Raw genomic sequence first — 20,046 nt, 5'->3', positions numbered from 1 at the left:
ATAGGAGATGACACTTTGGAGGGTAGCTATCTGTATCGCCATCTCTTCAGGAGACAGTCTTTCTCCTGCTCCCATTGAGGAAATTAAATGAATGGCGTGAGCCAAACTTTCTTCCATATCCATCAGCTTAGCTTCTAACTGTTGCATTCGACTTGGCCCCGGTTGTTCACTCATGGAACCTTCATTCGTTGTACTCACCGGGGAGAAAGGGCCCCAAGGAGGAGGGTCCCCTTGGACGACTCGCGACCTCGCGGCTAGAATTCCCTTGGCCATACCTGTCACGGCCGAGATGCTGGTATCTACCGCATAGGTGCGACCTTGTATCTGCTCCCAACTTTGTTCAGGGACTTCCGTTGGCTCTTTCCACGGAGCAAGTTCGGAATAATCCCAACTCAGGGCGCCGCGGCGAGACATGTCCCCCTCCGTCTGCTCAAACGTCCTGTTCCAATATCGCCATGGTTGGCTGCTATCTAGCTCCGGGACGGTTTCTAGGCTTCGGCGCCCGTCCATCGAAACTCGTGGATGGAGTCCACCTGCCCGGCGCTCTCTCGTTTCTCGGGGTCTGGCTCCCCACTCCGACGGGGTGGGTACCGAGATCAAGGGGAGAGCGGTTGCTTTCGGCCTTGCCCCGAGGTCGTCTTCGGTCTCGTCCCGAGTACTGAAGTCGATGAGAGGCGGGGTGGAAGTGGAAGCTCCGGTTCCGTTCCCGGTTGCTCCCAGCTCCTGGGAGTCTTGGGCTTGCACAGGTTGATTGTCGGGAGACGCATACGGATCAAACAAAGGATCCCTGTCCGGGACAACCTTGGATTCCGCTGGGCCCGACTCAGACATGATTGGTAACAAAATGTCAGACTGTGGCTAGATAAGGCACTCTCTGCAAGGTTCTCTTTAGAAGCAAGAATAAGTCCAGTGTCTGGCAAAGGAAGCTTTATTGCAGAAAAGGTCCATTATAGTCCACTGTCCTGAATAGGAGACTCAGGATGGTACATGATCATTGTTACCAATGAAGAGCAAGCATAGGATACAGAGTAACAATACCCATCTGGATCAGCCTCCCCCCACAGTTCTCAAAACAACATCTTTCAGTCCTGGGAAGCTGCTCTCCTTCAAGGCCAATGCTTGGTGGAACGGTGTTAGACAAAACAGTCTCCTCCGGTGGGAATGCTGCCTGGGAACTGGTGCACCTGGGAAGAAAGCACTTAAACACTAGAAGCATTAGAAAATGGAGTCAGTACAGTTTAGATATATACTGGACCTGACACAGATATCCAAATCTTCTAATTCTGTGAATTCATTATTGCTTGTTTAGCGTGTGTATAACAATGTCCTCACCATATGGGGAAGTACTTGTTACATACATACATCATTGCTACTTTTGTTTTAAAATACAAAATGTTTTTATATTTGATAACTAATCAGACAATATTATTAAATATATATTTTTGCTTCAGTTTTTAAGCTTGAACAAGAATCTTACCGCAAAGAACATGTGAGACAACAGATACAGAGTAAGTAGTGGCATACTTCTTTCTATCCAGTAGCACATTATGTTTTAATGACAGGATGTTTCGGGGGTCATTAATTCATAGGGTTGCCATAAGTTGCAAGTAAGTTGGGCACATAACAAACACTTTTTTACAATAGCAAGCCTATAATATGGCCAAAGAAGGATCAGATTGCTAACGTATCATGTACAGGACCGGTCACAAGTGCATCAGAAGTGATTATTCATAGATTATGCCAATATAATAGCTAAGGGTCATGGCACAGGTAATTTCAGTGCCATTTTTGGATGGACTGGCCCTTTAACTTACTGGAAAAATTCATGGTGGGTTGATTCCCCAGGTGGGGCCACTGGGTGCCAGAAGCGTACTGAGACAAGTGGCCCCATGATGCTGGCATATTTATGACAAGCGACTTCCAAGCCCCAGTTCCCATTTTCTGTAGAGTTTGAATTTGCCTCCATTTCTAGGATCAACCCAATCACAGACCACTGGCAATTGAGACATACACCTGTCCCTTGCCTCTGGGTTATTGCATTATGGTGATCTTCCAATACAGAATAAATAATTTCTTTCTTCCAGTACATACTGGAAATGTTGTGGGGAAAAAAGGCAAAGTATGTTGGCTGCAAGAAGAGATTAACAAGAACGACGAAGTGATTGTTGGCCTTCAACGCAACAATAGCAGCAAGGAGAACTGTAATGTGTACGTATATTGTAAAAAATGTATCTGTAAAATTACTTAAGGCTATAATACAATTCTTTTTTCTATCAAGGAGTAGTTTGACATTTATGGACTTAGCTACTGGAAAGAAATGTTATTTTATTATAGACTGAAAATAACATTTAACACATTCTGAAAGTTCAGATAGCTTTATATGCATTATAGTAGCTTTACAACTGTTCTGTAAGGTAATAGTATTATCACCCCCATACAACAGATGGGGTCTGAGAAAAGATGACTTGCTTAAGACTACCTACAAAATTCATGGCTGAAATGAGATTTGAATTTGATTTTCCAATTCATATTAATTTCTCTTAATCAGTTTCATATGGAGAGCATTTTTATTAGTGCTGTATTTGGTTCATTTTGTTCCCTAATAACTCTGCACTTTCCTGATTTTAATTATTACATCTCTTTATGTTATTACATGTTACATTATTACATTTTTAAAAGTTCTTTACCTGTTTCCATTGGTTTCAGTGAAAAACACTCTGTAACGTATTTTCAACCTAATTGAGATAAGTTCTTGAAAACTGTACTTACTGGTACTAGGAAGAAAGGGTGCAAGTTTAAAAGTTACTAGGCCTTACTTTCACAGAATGGGAAATGCCAATTATTTTGATGACTTTCTTACTTATGATGATGCTTAACAAATAGTTATTTAATATAGGTTCAAATTTGTTGCCCTAGTTGGAAGCCAACATATATGATTCTTAATAAGCATGAAGATTATTTGCAGAGGGAACTCCAGAATGGCATGGACGCAACAGAAAAAGACAAGTATGCATGAATTTCTATGGCTCTTTATATTATAAAAAATGTCACACATTTCTAACTATCATTAATTATCAATTTCAGTTGTTATTAAAACACACAATATATGAAGTTAGGACTGCATTCTTTCATGGATAATCTGGATGCTTCCATATGACAACCATTTCCTGTTTTTATTCCATTGCTGCTGCATATGCAGAGACGTTTGCAGAGCGTCCACGTAGAAATTTCCCCCACACTTTCCTTGTGCAAGTCCCCTATAGCCACTGTTCCCTCTATGCCACCAAAGGACGTTTTCAGATCCTAGGGGACTATCGCAAGGGAGGATACGATGGCCGCAGCCGATTGACACAAGGAAAATGGTTCCAATGAGGGTGGGAGCTGAAAAAATGCAGTGCTTTTTTTCTAAAGAATTGTTTAAGGGTACTCTCAGTTTGACTCAAGAAAATCACCAATCACATAAATATCCATAATAATACATTTGGAGTTGGTTTAGCGGGAATTCTGACATTTTAAAATTTTTACTTTCTCCTGTTAGATTCACAAAATGTTTAGGGGTGTGCGTCCCCCTGTGTCCCCCCAGAAAAAAAGCACTGCAAAAATGTATACCTTTCTGACCATACAACATTCAAAGGCATTTTGCAATCTTTCCCAAATTCAGGTTTGGGAAATGTCACTGTAGCACTGTGTAGCACTGTGATTCTCGAAAGCTTGTGCTACAATAAAATTGGTTAGTCTTAAAGGTGCTACTGGACTCTTTTTGATGTAGCAGCACAGGAAGGGAAACACAGAAAGTGGATGATTAGGGGACAGCATCGTGTGGATGGTCCCAAATGAAGTGTTGCAGTAAGGAAGAGCAAAACATCTTTGTTGCAGCTTCCTTAAAGTAAGGATGCAACAGTGTTCTAATGGCACTTTTTTAACCACAAGTCTCATTCCACTAGTGAAAGTAAAAGAAAAACTACTAAAGTGGCCTCAATTTTTCTTAACTATATACCAGAAGAATTAATGAGCTTGCCACCACCACCAAGATTTTCTCAGGGTTCAAGTGGCATTAGAAAGTTGAGATTTAAAAAGGAAGTTAACATCAATAAACAGAGTAAACAGCATCAAAAGTTGATTGCATTTTCTTGGTTGGTTTGTTTGTTTTTTAAAAAAGGAAAATGTACCAGGATTACATGAATCAGTATGAAGAAACTTTCAAACAGCACCAGGCAAAATATTTAGGAATGCCAGTTGTCCAGAAAAATATGGAATTTAAAGAAATACAAAACCGAGTTCTGAAACTGTCAGAACTAGTTAAACAGAAAGAATCTGAAATAATGGATCTTCAAGGTAAAAACATGGTTTCTATAATGTGAACAGAAGCATCAATTGGTAAGAGTTTCTTTCCATGTTCACAAAATAACAGTTAATGTTCAGTGTGCATGAATTCCCTGAGAATCTTTCTTGATTTATTTGTTTATATATTTTTGCTCCAAACCTCCTTTCCTTTGTTTTGTTACCTCTTGTCAGTCAAGGCCTGTTCTTGCTTCCTATTTTTTGGATAGCCCTGTATCCCTAGAGGCCATCTGCTCTATAAGAAACTTTGCCAGTGGAAGGGCAAAAGCACCAACCATAGCCCTGCTGATCTGCTTCTTTTTCTATTTTGCCATTTGTACTTACACAAGTTGTAGTCTGACAACAAAGCATCAGCAAGACATGCTGTCTTTACAACTTTTTTGCCCCAAGGTCCAATCCTGTGCTATGACAGAAAATACTATACCATGTGGGTCTGATTCCTCCCAAATATCTTTTCCCACAGAGGAAGAGAGGTCTATGGATGGTTCTATCATGCTAAGAAAAATTGTATTGGGGAAAAGTATGCAAACAGCCATAATGTGAAAATCTACAGATCCGCAGAACAGAGTAAAGTACATGTAAAGCAGCATTTGGTCAGAAGTCATCCAATGATGACATAGTTCAGCACGTAAAGTGATTTTTTTTCTCAGTGGTTTTTTAAACAGAAAGGAGTTGCCAAGGCTGTAATTTAAAGGGGGGGGGGTTGGAAGAGGAGGATCCAGCGCTGTCCCTCTCCTCAGGTTTCAGAGGGGGATGAACCAAAGAGTTAGAAAGATAGAGAGGTCAAGGTACTCTGTTTACTGTTTACTATTGATTACTGTTCTGACTGTCCTTTAATATGCAGATTGGTATTCTCAGGATTTCTTCCTCCTGATTTCCTCCCTCTCACTCCTTCTCTTCCTGACATTGTTCCAGGCAACACCTCTCTCCTTCTCCTCCCTCCATCTTGGCAGCATGGATGCAGGCCTTGCCCTGCCATCCATGTCCATCCTTAGACTAAATGAGTAGTTAGGATCTATCTCTTCTCCTTTCCTATCAGAGTATGGAGTTCCTGCAATAAAGAACTCTTATTCCTTTTCTAAATATAAACCAAGTGTAGGCTCTTATTATTTTCTCTCCTGCAGACACACCAGCCAGCAGAACGAGCTCACACAACCACCTATAATTACACTTCCTATGCCTATTGATAGACTCTGCTAATGGCCCAAACATGGAATCATTTAATTAGGTTTCTGGGGCCTACATAATGATTTATTCATCAGGGGGAACAAATACAGGAGAAGCAGAGCCGTTTAACTCGCCCCTTATTTGCTATTTTCCCACCCACCATCTCCAAGTTGCTTTTACTTCTACTGGGGAAAATTTATGCACTCCTAAAGGTTTTCCTCAGCAGAGATAAAAGCCGCTTATGCTGGTGATTTTTTGATATATGGGGAGTTAAACATACTGCAGCCCAAGCTCTGCTCATGACCTGAGTTCAATCCTGGCCGAAGCCGGGTTCAGATAGCTGGCTCAAGGTTGACTCAGCCTTCCATCCTTCCGATGTCGGTAAAATGTGTACCCAGTTTCCTGGGGGTAAAGTGTAGATGACTGGAGAAGGCAACGGCAAACCACCCCGTAAAAAAAAGTTTGCCAAGAAAATGTCATGATGCAACATCCCCCTATGGGTCAGAAATGACTTGATGCTTGCACAGGGGACTACCTTTATCTTTTTTACTTACTCTGTGCCAGTCTCCCCTTTTAAATTGCAGTTCTATTAGCTACTTTCTCTTTCAAAAAGCCACTCATGAACTTTCACCTTTTAACTATTTTCATGAACTAGAAAAATACTGAACAGCTACCACCTTCATAACTGTGACATCAACAGAAAGCAGCTAATTATTTCATTTTGTGGTCTAAGTAACCACATTGCCACTTCATTGAAATACTCATATTCAAAACAAAAATACAAGGAGATGGAAGGCAATTAACACAGAACAATTTCCCCCTTTGTTCTACAAGATATGATGTAACACAGACTAGAGGGAGAGGTTTATATTTTTTCCTATTCCTTTATGGATAGTTTTTATTTCAAATGTGTAAGAAGGTTAAAGATAGATTAATCTATGAATACTTTGTTTTCCAGAACCTGGTCCATTTCAGTCACTTTCTTATTGGGCATCTCAAATGTATCCAGACAGTTAACTGTGGGCCATTAAAAAGAAAATTAATAATGATCTTTTTGGTTGTTGGGGGTTTTCCGGGCTGTATTGCCGTGGTCTTGGCATTGTAGTTCCTGACGTTTCGCCAGCAGCTGTGGCTGGCATCTTCAGAGGTGTAGCACCAAAAGACAGAGATCTCTCAGTGTCACAGTGTGGAAAAGATGTAGGTCATTTGTATCTACTCAGGAGGGGTGGGGTTGAGCTGAGTCATTCTGTAAGAGTTTCCCAGGGTGTGGAATGCTAATGGCGGGAGGCTTCACTGAATCCTGAGGAGGTTCTTTTGCATATGGATTGGTGCTTGATGTGCTAATCTTCTCTGCAGGGCTATTGTCGGGTGTGGAGTGTTTTGTTAACTCCCCATATATCAAAAACCACACCCGACAATAGCCCTGCAGAGAAGGGCTTAATTTTAGTAATGGAGCTTAATCTCATCAGATCTCAGAAGCAAAGCAGGGTCAGCCCTGGTTAGTATTTGGATGGGAAACCATCAATGAAATCGAGAGTTGCTCTGTAAGAGGCAGGCAATGGCAAACCACCTCTGTTCGTCTCTTGCCTTGAAAGCCCTGCGGGGTTGCCTTAACTAGACTGTGACTTGACAGCACTTCACACACACACTACTAGATATTATAATAAAGTGTTTGTTTTGCGCTGTAATTCACCATAAGTCTTCAGGATAAAATTAGGGTGGAATAAAAATTGTAATGTATAATATATGTAAACAGAATACACCAAGTTCTATTCATGTTATTTGTTTTTCATTTAATACTCGCAATAGCACTATGAAATAATCATAATTTGGTTTTTCCAAAGCTGAGCAGAGACTTGTCTTATGAAAAGCAATGCCATTAATTCAAGTTGAAGCTATGATTTGGAGTAATTTATATCCAATATTTAATTAGTTTCTTAGCCACCCTGAAACCCTCCTCAGAGGCTGAGAACCAATCCTTAGCCTATTTAAGTCGAAGTACAAGGACTTAAGTCTTCAAGGGCTAATTTCACACAGACATCAAGCTTATGATTTGGTCTTTGTCCCCTTCCCCCCCAAATTCTGACTAAATAATTTCCATGATGCATGAGCTTAGCATGCTACTGCAAGCCTTCCAAAGGTGACCTCCAGTAGTGGCACAGAAATTACACAGATAGCATGGTTCAGTCCGGAGATGGAATAAAGGTACCTGTTGGGTTATGATTTTTGATTATGATAATATTTTAGCAGAGTAGAGCTTTGCACAGCATATAAAGAATCACAGAGACGTGTTCAGCTTCTAAAATAATGTTTACTACATAAAGGATAAAATAATAAAGGTTACATTGGTGGTAAAATAAAGAAGAGCTAACTAGCTTCTACTTCCTTACATGCTGGAGGTAACTGTGCAACTGACTAGTGGGCAATGGTGTCCTGGACAAAGGAAAGAATGTTAATTGCCCCCAATAAACCTGGTCAGCCAATAATCGATCCTAGATTAGTTCATTAGGCATGCAACTCCCCTTTACCCTGACCGGAACAGTAACTCGACACTTAACTGGCCTCATGCTAATTAATTATGCCTAGCTAAGACAGAAACAGATTAACCCCTTCATGACAGAAGTGAATGACACGTGCAAATCCCTACAGTACCTAACCTTAAGCAGCATAGCAGTGTAAATCAGCCCCTAGTCCCATTACACTAGAATAAGCTGCTTTGAGCCTGTGGGATACAGTGGGGTATAAATCTAACAAAGAAATATTTTCAGTGTCTGAAGTCCAAGTAAGTGCTTCAGTCTTTGGACTGAACTGATTTTCCATTCAGCTTTTTTACTCGTCTGTTTGTTATGTGTAGTTTATTGATTCCTTAACGTAAGAAAGTGCTTCTTTGAGGCAGAACACAAAAGAAACTCTTCAGCATGCTGCAGTTCTCAGGCAGCAATCACTTGAACTAGAAAAAACAGCAGAGGAGCTGGAGAAGAAAATGAATTCTTTCAGGCAGGTAAAAAGTCTATTATTCATTTCATATTGTGTTACGTTATGCACTAAACTATCATTCCATATCTCACCATGCTGGAGAAAAATATATTGTACATAAAAAAATAGGACCCTGCAGTTAATACTTTCTCTGTGATATTGTTATTAGAATGTTAAATTATTTTATTTTAAAAAGAGGAAATGGGAATTCTCCATGAAGTACTGAACACGCCCTACTCTTCTTTGAGGTTTACATCACTGTTGTTTCTCATACATCATAGGAACATCTCTTCCAGTTCTCAACAGCTTTTGAATATGAGCTAGCATTATTACTGAGCCCATGTTATGTATTATAGATGATATGTCTATACATAACTGTTTTTGAGAAATCGAAGCCGTTCCCATCAGTGATTCTTACACCAACAAAATAGCAAAATATTCATTAGACAGACAGGTAGACAAACTCATGGAGGAGAGATCCATCAATGGCTACTACGTTTATGTTGCAGTAGAAAAGAGTCCAGTAGCACCTAAAGACTTAACAAAATTTGTGGCAGGGTATGAGCTTTCGTGAGCCACAGCTTAATTCTGCAGATACCTTTCGGATGCTAGTGGACTCTCACTCTGTTCTACTGCTACAGACAAACACGGCTACCCATCTAAGTTTATATTAGTTTTTATTTTATTCATTTTTAAGAATTGTATTTTGAGTGACATTAATATTGGTTTGGGGAATGTTTTATTGTTTATTGTGCTGCTTTGAAAATTTAAATTGAGTTGTCCTGTTTCTGAGTTAAATTATTTAATATGTTTATATTTTATATTCTTATTGTTTTATATTTGTATGTTTTATCTTTGCTGTACACCACCCTGAGTCCTTCAGGAGATGGGCGGTATAAAAATTCAATTAAAGTAAAGTAAAGTAAAGTAAAGTAAAGCTGGAATTTAAATAATTTTTTTAAAGATACCAACGGCTGGCGGATGTAAGCCATGGAAAAAGGAGACTATCTACACAGATTGGGAGTAGCCAGGAGTGAAAGTAAGCCACTGAACTGGATCAGATTACCAGAAAGAGGCTGAAATGGTACTTCCCATGTTCAAGTCTCCCGAAAGAGGCCGTATCAGTAAAAAAAATCGTTACTTTCAGTCCTGGGAGCATTATTCCAAGCTTTAAAGGAACACTCTAACTAAAGTCCGTAGGGTAAACAGCAGCACTTATCATATGAATTTTGATGAATTGTTTTGTTTCTTTACCTTATTTTTCTTTTAGAAACTTGAAAGGATTACAGAAGATCAAAACCATTCTGAAGTGGGACAAGAAAAAAGTGAGAAAAATCATGAAACAAGGAAGGAATTTGATCCAAGGTAGCACTTTAAAATCTAGTTTACTACACATAGATGACTGTGGTGAAATAAATTCTAGGACGCTACATAAATCTTAGGACATACATTAGTCTTATATTCTTGTAACTGCCAGGGCTTTCCTCAAAGAATCCTGAAATCTTCTATTTGCTGAGGGTGCTGAGAATTCTCTATTAGAAATCGCTGGTGCGCAGAGCTAGATTTTGGGGGGGGAGAAAAAATGCCTTTTAAATCAGTTTAGATCTGTAATGTATCTGCCCACCCTCTCAGTTGGAAGAGGCCCTTCATTACTTCACTGTAGTACATAAGATTAATGTGTAACTCCTGCGCTTCCACTACATCCCTGAGAACTATATTCTTCAACCCTAACATCAATTAAGTTGTTTTATACATCTTGTGCAAAAAGGCAACAATAATTATTTTTAAAAGCTGTATGATGAATGATCTACCATATGCTGCAAATTCATTGCCAGTTGGGGCTTTAAGGGAATCTTGCTTAGGAAAATATGGCATCTCTTCTTCAAGTCTTGCCTCTCATCTTAGTATATCCCACACCCTGCCATTTCCATCTCTCCTTTCTTTTTGTGAATCTTCCATATTTTGTTCTCTACTTGTTTTCATTGAAGTCTTTTCCTCCTTTCAGCTTGCTCAAAATGGGTGTTCAGCCACATTTGTTAAATGAAGAATGTCAGAAATATAAACCACTACACTTCCCTATCATTTCTCAGAAATCAATCTGGAGCATACCAACTCTGAAGCCACTACATCAACAGCCAGAGACAGGTGTAGTTTGTCTATTTTATTTTTGTCTTTTGGGGATTATAACTCTGATGTAATAAGCAGTGTCAATCACAGCTGAGGGCAAACTCCATGTTTCATGAAGCAAACATCTCTGCTGCAAGTATACCAAGGTTTATTGTCGAAGGCTTTCACAGCCAGAGAACCATGGTTGTTGAGGATTTTCCGGGCTGTATTGCCGTGGTCTTGACATTGTAGTTCCTGACGTCAAGACCACGGCAATACAGCCCGGAAAATCCTACACCAAGGTTTCCTTGTAAAGTGAGAACATGTAAAGTGAGAAGGGCATATCTGTTTCTTTAAACACCTGTGTAAACATTATTTATTTAAAATATTTGTATCCTGCCTTTCTGCCCAGTTATTTCAAATATTTGTATCCCTCAAGGAGGCAAACAATTAAAAAGACAATAAAAATAAACTTTAAAAATAGTACATATATATATATAACAATCAATTAAAAAAGACATACTTGAAGACTGATAGGACCATGAATCCTGATGCATGTATATGAATGTTTGATGATGCAAGTAGTTTTTCCACAATGGTGTAGCCTGGAAAGCATATTTACCAGTTATTCTCGAGCTGCCCTGGTTAACCCAGGAGGAGGGCTGTGTGAGTGACTATGCACAGTTTGGCTGAGTGTTTTGACCAGTATTCTTAGTTTAAAAGCCTTTATATTTGTGGCACCTATATTCTATTATACCTCAATCATACAGGACATCAACTTTCTATATTAATTTGATAAATCTATGCCTTTAAAACCAACAAGAGTTGGCTTGGAAGGCCAAGATATCCCCTTATAATGAAACACTGATGATTGTTTTTTGCAGGCAGCCAATGAGAAGCTTATACAAAAGAAGAGAGGTGTCCTTGATACATATGCCAGAACAAGAGTACCACATCTTGTAGAGCCTGTGGGCACTTTTAGAATTTTGAGAACAGGGAATGAGCAGTACCACAAAATGGCTGCCGTGGAGGGATGGGGCCAATCACTAAATGTTGGGTAGTCGAACATCCTCCTACTCTGAAATTGGTTGTTTCTGGATTCTCTTGCTCTAGTGAGTTGGAGAAAAGCCATACTTTGGGGGACAGATGCTTCAGGGAAGTAGCAAATGGGCACTAGGAAATCTATCAGTGGGCACCATGGTGCCCATAGCTGCCAGGCTGGAGATCACTATACTAGAATACAGAAAGTAACAATTTATTTCTTTGCACTATAAAAAGAAAAGTACACAGACAGGAAGACTGGCTCCATATTTTATTCATTCTAACATTCTGAAGAAGTGAGCTTTGACTCATGAAAGCTCATAACCTACCACAAATGTTGTTAGTCTTATAGGTGCTACTGGATGCTTGCTCTTTTCTACTGTAACATTCTATTTGTCTTTCTTTTTTTAATAACATATATTGTTAGAACTTGTTAGATATTGTATTGCCGGGGGTACTGGTAAGTGGTAATGATTGTTTTATAAACAGGGAATAGATGTAGTACTCATATAAATATTGATGTAAAATGTATTGAAAAATTGATTTAAACCTCTTAAGAGAAAGGAAAACAATCAGTTTTGAAGCTGATTTCAAATGAATGTGGGCTATATCCACATCATGCTATGCTGAATAGGTTTCAAATGTTGCACTGGTAAAAATTTGTCCAATTTAGTAAAATATCACATATCACACAAATGAAAATTTCATGATCCCATCTGTTTCCCCATCCTGGCCTTGACAGATGCATTTTTGCTGGGCCCCTAATCTCTTGAGAGAGAAAAATATGTAAATATTTATTTATTTCAGATTTCTGTTCCGCCCTCCCCGTGAGTGGGCTTGGGGCGGATAACAACATATTAAAAATACAATTAAAATTCATGTACATTCAAAACAACACATTTAAAACAGGATGGTGGACAGCTTTCACAGGGAGGGTTAAGATTTTATACACCCCTTTTTTCAGGCTGGCGGAGGCCCAGCCTCAGCCATATGCCTGGCAGAACAACTCTGACTTGCAGGCCCAGCGAAAAGATAGTAGGGCCTGCCGGGCCCTAATTTCAGCAGTCCTCAAATTTTGAAATTTCAAATTCAGTCATTATGGGGTTAATGTGTTTACCTACCTGGAAAGGGAACCTGGCTCAAAGCCAATAATCTGCAAGCCCGGGAAACTTGAGAGTGTTTGTAAACTGTTATTGGTCAACAGGTCAGGTGACTTTCTTTCAGGGTCTTCGTGAAATGTTGAATATGTTTGATCCTAATGCTGAGACAAAAGTTAAATGATGTTTGTTAGATATGAATGCATAATGACTTCCATGCTAGACCTTGAGAAGGGGTGTTGGAATATATGTGTGTTGCAAGGTCTGAGATTCAGTCATCATGGGGTTAATGTGTTTACCTACCATGCTATTGTTTAGATTGACCTGGAAAGGGAACCTGGCTCAAAGCCAATAATCTGCAAGCCCGGGAAACTTGAGAGTGTTTGTAAACAGTTATTGGTCAACAGGTCAGGTGACTTTCTTTCAGGGTCAAGAAGAAGGAGGAAGAAGAAGATTCTCCATTCTGTTATCCCAGCTCTTTGTTGTAAACAGTAGGGGAAAATGTAGCTCTAGGCATTTTGTTATTTTGTAGCAATCCTGTGACCCTTTTCCTTTAGAAGTAAATGTTTTTTAAAAGCTAAACTCGTGCGCTGACTCTCTATTGATTCAAGATCCATTGCACCTCTGAAGAAAAGCTATTTTTAACCTTTTCCCCCCTGACACTATGGACATTAGAGATGGGCACAAACCCAATTATGAACCAAAGTTCGACATGAACAGGGCCGGTTCATGGTTCGCGAACCAGCGGTTTGTGGGAGTTATTTCTCAAGAAACGCAATGAATTTTAGCCCGGTTTGTTTGGTTTGTATTTCGGTTTGTCACTGCAGACAGCCAGGCACCGATCAGTTTCCTAGGCAACGGGGGGGGGAATGGGCCCTCTGCAGACCTTTTGCTGACACGAAAGTGACATTTTCATGAACGAACCAGTTTGCAAACTGGGGCAAGTTCATGAAAGTTCATGGTTCATAAAATGTGACGAACCACAAACTGCATGGTTCAGAGTTTTCCCAGCTCGTGCCCATCTCTAATGGACATCCTTTATGGCAAATGATTCTGAGCTTACTTTATGTAAGAATAATGCTGTACTGTTATATAAGAATATATAAAAATTCTGTAAAGACTATTTACAGTGAATGCACTAAAAACTCCTAGTGAGTAGAAAAATCTAAAGGTGTTTATGAAAGTGAGGAAGGAGGGAAACAGTTTCCACAGGGAGAAGAATATTACATTCAATACCGTGAATGATCTGCACAAAAAGGTTGCTACAACTCAGAGCCTTATTCTGTTTTCTCAGTTCTGCTGTATGTATCACAGACCATCCCAGTAATAATTCAAATGTATATCTTAAGATGATGTCAGATTTGCCCTGAGCAGGTAACGCTGCAAATGACCATGTTGCTATTTATACAGATTTAATATAAACTTTCTTTGTTTTGTCTGGAAATGAATCTAAACTATAGCATGTTGTAAGGCCACTAATCTATTCTAAAATAATCTAGATGTTCAGGAGAAAGAAAATTCTGCAAGGCTTTCAGCCGTGACCAGTATTTATTTCAGTCATGTGGAAAATGAAACACAGGTATACAAACGGAAAATAGATGAGGCCCATTGGTAAAATATGAAAGGATTAATGCAAGTAATTTTTTTATCTTGTAAAGTGTTATTTTAATTATTCTTAAGATGCTTTAATTTTATTTAAGTCAGTACTTAATAGATCGAACAGCTAATAGTAACTGTCTAATTGTTTATTTTATTCATTTAAAGCACTTATATGACATTTCTCTTAAGGCCTGTTAACTTTTAGTGATCATTCCAATCATACCCAAATAACTTTAAAAAGAACCCAACTAGGCAATAGAGGAGCAATTTCTAGGAGTAGCACAACAGAGTATCATCACAGAAATCCCAGTGCAAAACATCATTAAAACTAGTCACCAAGCTAGGGTTCCCAGCCCTGCGCCAGCAAATGCTAGGAAATTGGGGGGCAGTACCTGTTGAGGGTGGAGCTTCAGAAGGCAGTGATACCACTTCTGGGTGATATTTTAGGAATTTCCTGTAATGTTGATGGTAAAGACTGTAGAGACATGGGGGGATTTTTTAGAACGTTGCCATCAGTATCTTTCCCCCATTCTATCTCCTGCTTCTCAAATGATCAAGGGCAGGGAATTTCCCACTTTTGGGGGGCAAATAGCAAACCTGCATCAAAAGCCTTCTGGAAATGACAGATTTAATCCCCCTCCTGAAAGGCTGTGAGGAAACCTCTTTGGGTAAGCTGTTCCACAGCCTTCAAGCAACAACAATCATGTCCCTGTCTTTTGCCATAACTATCCTCACTTCACCTGTCATGGGTACAGAAAGAAAGTCTTACACAGGGAAAGATGCTTTTTAAGAGATGTGGTTCTCAAACTGTAAAGGGCTTAAAAGGGTAAGAGCCAGGTCCAGCACACTGAATTGGGCCTAGAAGTCAACTGGCAATTAGTGTAGCTAAATAGTCTGATTTGATCCTGTATCTAGAATCTGTGATGAGGCAAGAGTTGACATTGTGCACTAGCTAAAGCTTCCGTATCTTCTTCAAGGGCAGTTCCATGAAAAGGCCATTAAAACAGATGATCCTAGAAGTTAGACAAGTATGGATCAGTGCAGCAAGATCCTTTTTTTTCTTTAAAAAACCACAAATATAGAAAGATAGAATTAAATATATTTAACTAAATTAATGTATGCATATTTGCATTTAAAAGACTTGGTCCGTCAAATACCACAAACAGGTTTCTGCCTGTGGTTTGGTATTAAAGCATTTACAAGGGACTTCAATAGATACAGGAAAATCTTCCAAACTGAACATAAGCTAATTCAGCAGCAAAAAGGCATTCTCTCAACTTCACTTAGCTTGGAAGATGGGACACCCCCTATCCTGATGCAGCTGATCTAGCCACATGGATCCATGCTATTACCTTGAGGCTGTACTACGGTAATGTACTTTACATGGGTTCACCCTTAAAGACAACTAGAAAACTCCGCTTGGGACAGAATGCTGTAGTCCGACTACATTTAGGCGCTGAGGAGACAGAATATATCATCCTCCATTCTGCAGACACTCCACTGGTTAATGAACAGGTACCAGGTTCAATTCATTGTTCTGATTATCACCTACAAAGCTCTTGGACTGTCTCTCTTGCTATGTTTCACTACAGCAGCTGTACTTGTCTGAACAAGGCCTTTTGAAGGTGCCTCCCTACAAACAGGTGGAATTGGCAACTGCCCATTCATGCCTATTCTCTGTGATGGCTCCCACATAATGGAATAGCCTGTGTGAGGTTATCAGAAAGGCCCCTACATTTCTATAATTCTGCAGAATGTGAGCTTAGAGGCACTTTTTAAGAAAGGGACCAAACTGGCTATGTAAATTTGGGCAAGATCCAGCTAAAATGAAACTATTGAAGTCTTATTCATTTCAACATTCATTACATTTTTATCCCATCTATTCTCCAAGGAGCTTAGGTGGCACACATAATCCCCTCCCAATTTTATCCTTCCAACAGCCCTGTGAAGTGGGTTATTCTGAGAGACAGAGACTAGTTCAAGTGAGCTTTGTGGTAGAATGGGGATTTGCAGAGGTCATTTCGTAGAAAAAGAGCGGGAGGAACTCATTAGCATAACTCATTAGCATATGCCACACCCTTGCCATCACCGGAAATGTGTCATTAGCATAACTGATTTGCGTATGCCACACCTCCTGACATCACCTATTCTGGCTGTTTTGGACCCAATCCTGGCCATTCAGGGCCAAAATTGGGCCCAAAATGGCAAAAAGGGGCTGAAAATGGCTGTAAAGGGGCCCAAAATGGTCAGGATCGGGCCGCTGATGAGCAGGAGAGTGATCGTTCACCCGTCAGAGGCCCCATCCAGGCCGTTTCGGTCCCAATCCAGGCTGAAACGGGCCAAAAATGGCTGAGAGTCAGGTGGGCGGGGCCACCTGACATGTGACCTCTTTGGGGAACTGCCGGAACTGCGTTCCTGTGCGTTCCTCCTCGAAATGAGCCCTGGGGATTTGAATCTGGGTTTTCCTACTCATAAGTTTGGCTGCATTTTTAGACTGTGTTATTTCTAGCCCACCTTTCTCTGAGACTCAAGGAGGTTTACAGAGTGTAAGTCAATATGATCAATGGCCAGGATGTTCAATAAGCAATACAATAAGGTATGAATGCTGGAATTTGAACAAACAAGCAGAAATCACATACAGAGCTGAAACAAAATGTAAGCAATTTGATGTATTAAAAAGCGGAGGGGAAAAGGCAAGCTGGAGGGAATCTGACGGCAGCAAAAAATATTGTTTGAAAATTATGACCTATAAATAGAGATTAAGAGAGCTGTACTTGTGTATCCTAAGGAAAAGTCGACATGTCTGAAGTTATCTTTTTGTATTTTCTTCCATTTGAAATACGTCCTTTCTTTCAGAAATGTAATGACACCACAGAAACTTACAATGCAAAAGCAGCCCAGGTTACCTCAATGACAAGCTTGCAAAAAGAAACACAATTCAGGTAATGTTTCAGACAAATCCTATTTTCACGTGTGTCTCTTGCATGGAGATAATGCAGCTGATGCAAACTAATCATCCCGTTTACTATCTTAGGTTGCTGGCTAATCCAAAGCAAATGAATAGCAAGGAGTGGTTGGAGACAGAGGCTACAGAAACAGGTAAAATACTGCTGAAACATCAGAATGGAAAATGCTATTTAAAAGGGAAATGGTTTAGTAAATACATAGTGTTTTCCTTGAATGCAAATTTGTTTAAAAGTTGTGGTTTATTGTTAAATAAAGAACGGAAGATATAACTATAGTGTCTAGTGTTGTTGAGTAAATATATAGTGTTTTGTTTTCCTTTTTTCAAAGCATTTTCAATTCTATTGTTTCATTCGGCTGAGGCAAAGAAAAATACAAAATTTCCTCCCGATATTTGTTTGTTGTATGAGCTACAAATTGCATAGCTTAGAGTTCTTGATTTTAACATAATGGAATGCCTGATCCTGTGGGTTCTTGTGCCAGAATATAGGTTGCCAGGATAACATCCACTCACTGTTTTGGCCTAATATAGAATCTTCAGTATTGTGCCATTGTCACAATCATATGCATTGATTGGGCCAGCTCAGCAACGTAGAACATCCCTGTTCAGTCAGGAATAGCCAGTCATCACCTGAGACAACATTGCATGAAGTGGCAGTAGCAGAGTATAACAAGGCTGAAGCTGTGGTTGCCTTATCTGTATGCTTTCCAGTCAATTTAGAATCACTTACATTAGAAAAAAAGCATTAACATACATCTGCTTTTTTGCTTCCCCATAGGATATTACTTTAAAAACGAAGGTTGCTAACTCCAGCTTGGGAAATTCCTGGACATTTTGGGGTGGAGCTTGGGGAGGAGTTCAGAGGATGCCATCGATTCCACCCTCTAAAGTTGTCATTTCCTCCAGGGAAAGTGATCTCTGTAGCCTGGAGATCAGTTGTTATTCTGGGCGAACCCAAGCCTCTCAACCTGAAAGCTGGCAACCCTATTTAAGATATTTCTCAATATGTAAAAATTTGGGCCACATCAGGCCTGTAAATCCTCTTTGACAGACCCATTGAGCCTCTCCAGTAATCACAGTTCCTGCACTATTTTATGTTATTTGCAATGGTTAGGGCATCCCAGTACTAGTTGCTATGCTTCCAGCAAAGGTAAAGGACAGCTAATAGCTCTCAGAGTGATGGAGCAAGGGCTTGATTGGCACTCCATATTCAGCTATAACCATATTATTGCACATTACTCTGTGAGCTGTCTTTATAATGGTGTGTGTGTATGTGCTGTCAAGTCGCCTCCAACCTATGGTGACCCTATGAATGAAAGACCTCCAAAACGTCCTATCATTAACAGACTTGCCCAGATCCTGCAAACTGGAGGACATGGCTTCTTTGATTGAGTCCAGCCATCTCATTTTAGGTCTTCCTCTTTTCCTACTGCCCTCTACTTTTCCTAGCATTATTGACTTTTCCAGAGAATCTTGTCTTCTCATGATGTGACCAAAGTATGATAGCCTTAGTCTTGTCATTTTAGCTTCTAGGGAGAATTCAGACTCAATTTTTGTCTTTTTGGCTGTCCATGGTATCCACAAAACTCTCCTCCAGCACCACATTTCAAATGAATCAACGTTCTTCCTGTCAGCTTTCTTCACTGTTCAACTTTTACATCCATATATGGCAATGGGGAATACCATAGTTTGGATTATCTTGATCTTGGTCCCCAGAGATATATCTTTATGTTTAAGGATCTTTTCTATCTCCCTCACAGCTGCTCTTCCAATCTTCTTCTGGTTTCTTCATTGCAGTCTCCCTTTTGGTTGATGATTAAGCCAAGGAATAGAAAATCTTGAACAATTTTAATTTCATCATTGTCAATTTAAAAATTGTGTAATGAAACCTTAATGATTTAAGAGAAACACACCATTGTACTTTCATTCTCAAAACATTTGTATTAGGAAGAACATGAGTGTTTGGAAATAATGGTCAGATTTTCAAATATTCATCTCACATGACCTGATTGACAAGGCATAGGCACATTATTAATGTAAGCAATTTTCTATTAGCAGAAAAAGAGATTGACATCATAAGAAGGGAAGAAGGCAACAAACCAAAAGATTTTGCATATGTGACTCAAGTGAGTTTAACCTTAAATTTGTTTTATCTAATTATTTTCATTGCATTAACGCCTAGTTAGCTCGTTAGAAGATTTTTACAGTTCTAAGTACAATCACATTGTGTTGATAACATATACTTCAATATCTTGAATTATCTTATATGTTTCCCCTTTGAAAGCAGCCCTTTGAGGAGGATGCAATTCAGAAATGCCACCTGCATCCTACCAGAGATTTCCTTCACAACAGATTCATATCTCATCATTTTTCTAAGAAGGAAGATTGTGATTATTTATTTCATTTATATTCCATTTTTCTTCCAGGAAACTCAAGGCTGTCTTATCCAAGCCTGTTTCAGCAAGGTTATAATGTGACCATTCTTTTACTGACTTTGGAAGACACTACCAGCCAAATTCACAAATTATTCTAAAGTACTTGTGTTTAAATTAATGTATGGCCCACTCTGAATATTGACTATGTGAGCAAATGTTAGATTGAGGAGGGGCTATGTTGGCCTAACACAAATCAAAATTGTGTCCCCTCTGTGACTTTTGTGCTGAGAAATCTGTATGGTGGAGGAGTGGATTATTCCTGTGCCCCAAATCCAGTCTAGGAGCTGGGCCTCGCTGAGATCTGGGAATTCACAGTTCA

At 39.6% G+C, this 20,046-nt stretch overlaps 1 protein-coding gene across 1 annotated transcript in view; it reads left to right on the top strand.

The window, feature by feature from the left end:
• C2H14orf39 (chromosome 2 C14orf39 homolog) overlaps positions 1-20,046 on the top strand; it is a 61,766-nt gene that overhangs the window by 28,781 nt on the left and 12,939 nt on the right. The window contains exons 3-12 of the mRNA XM_054972073.1: positions 1,452-1,508; positions 2,085-2,208; positions 2,917-3,006; positions 4,160-4,335; positions 6,467-6,509; positions 8,389-8,509; positions 9,755-9,849; positions 10,490-10,629; positions 14,228-14,307; positions 17,184-17,269. Coding sequence (XP_054828048.1) covers positions 1,452-1,508; positions 2,085-2,208; positions 2,917-3,006; positions 4,160-4,335; positions 6,467-6,509; positions 8,389-8,509; positions 9,755-9,849; positions 10,490-10,629; positions 14,228-14,307; positions 17,184-17,269 — 1,012 coding nt within the window. The remainder of the gene's footprint in view (positions 1-1,451; positions 1,509-2,084; positions 2,209-2,916; positions 3,007-4,159; positions 4,336-6,466; positions 6,510-8,388; positions 8,510-9,754; positions 9,850-10,489; positions 10,630-14,227; positions 14,308-17,183; positions 17,270-20,046) is intronic.

This window comes from Eublepharis macularius, chromosome 2 (genome assembly GCF_028583425.1).
Source record: "Eublepharis macularius isolate TG4126 chromosome 2, MPM_Emac_v1.0, whole genome shotgun sequence".
In the NCBI taxonomy this organism is placed as follows: Eukaryota; Metazoa; Chordata; class Lepidosauria; order Squamata; family Eublepharidae; genus Eublepharis; species Eublepharis macularius.
The sequence above is the reverse complement of the archived record's forward strand: the minus strand, read 5'-3'. Positions and strand labels throughout refer to the sequence as shown.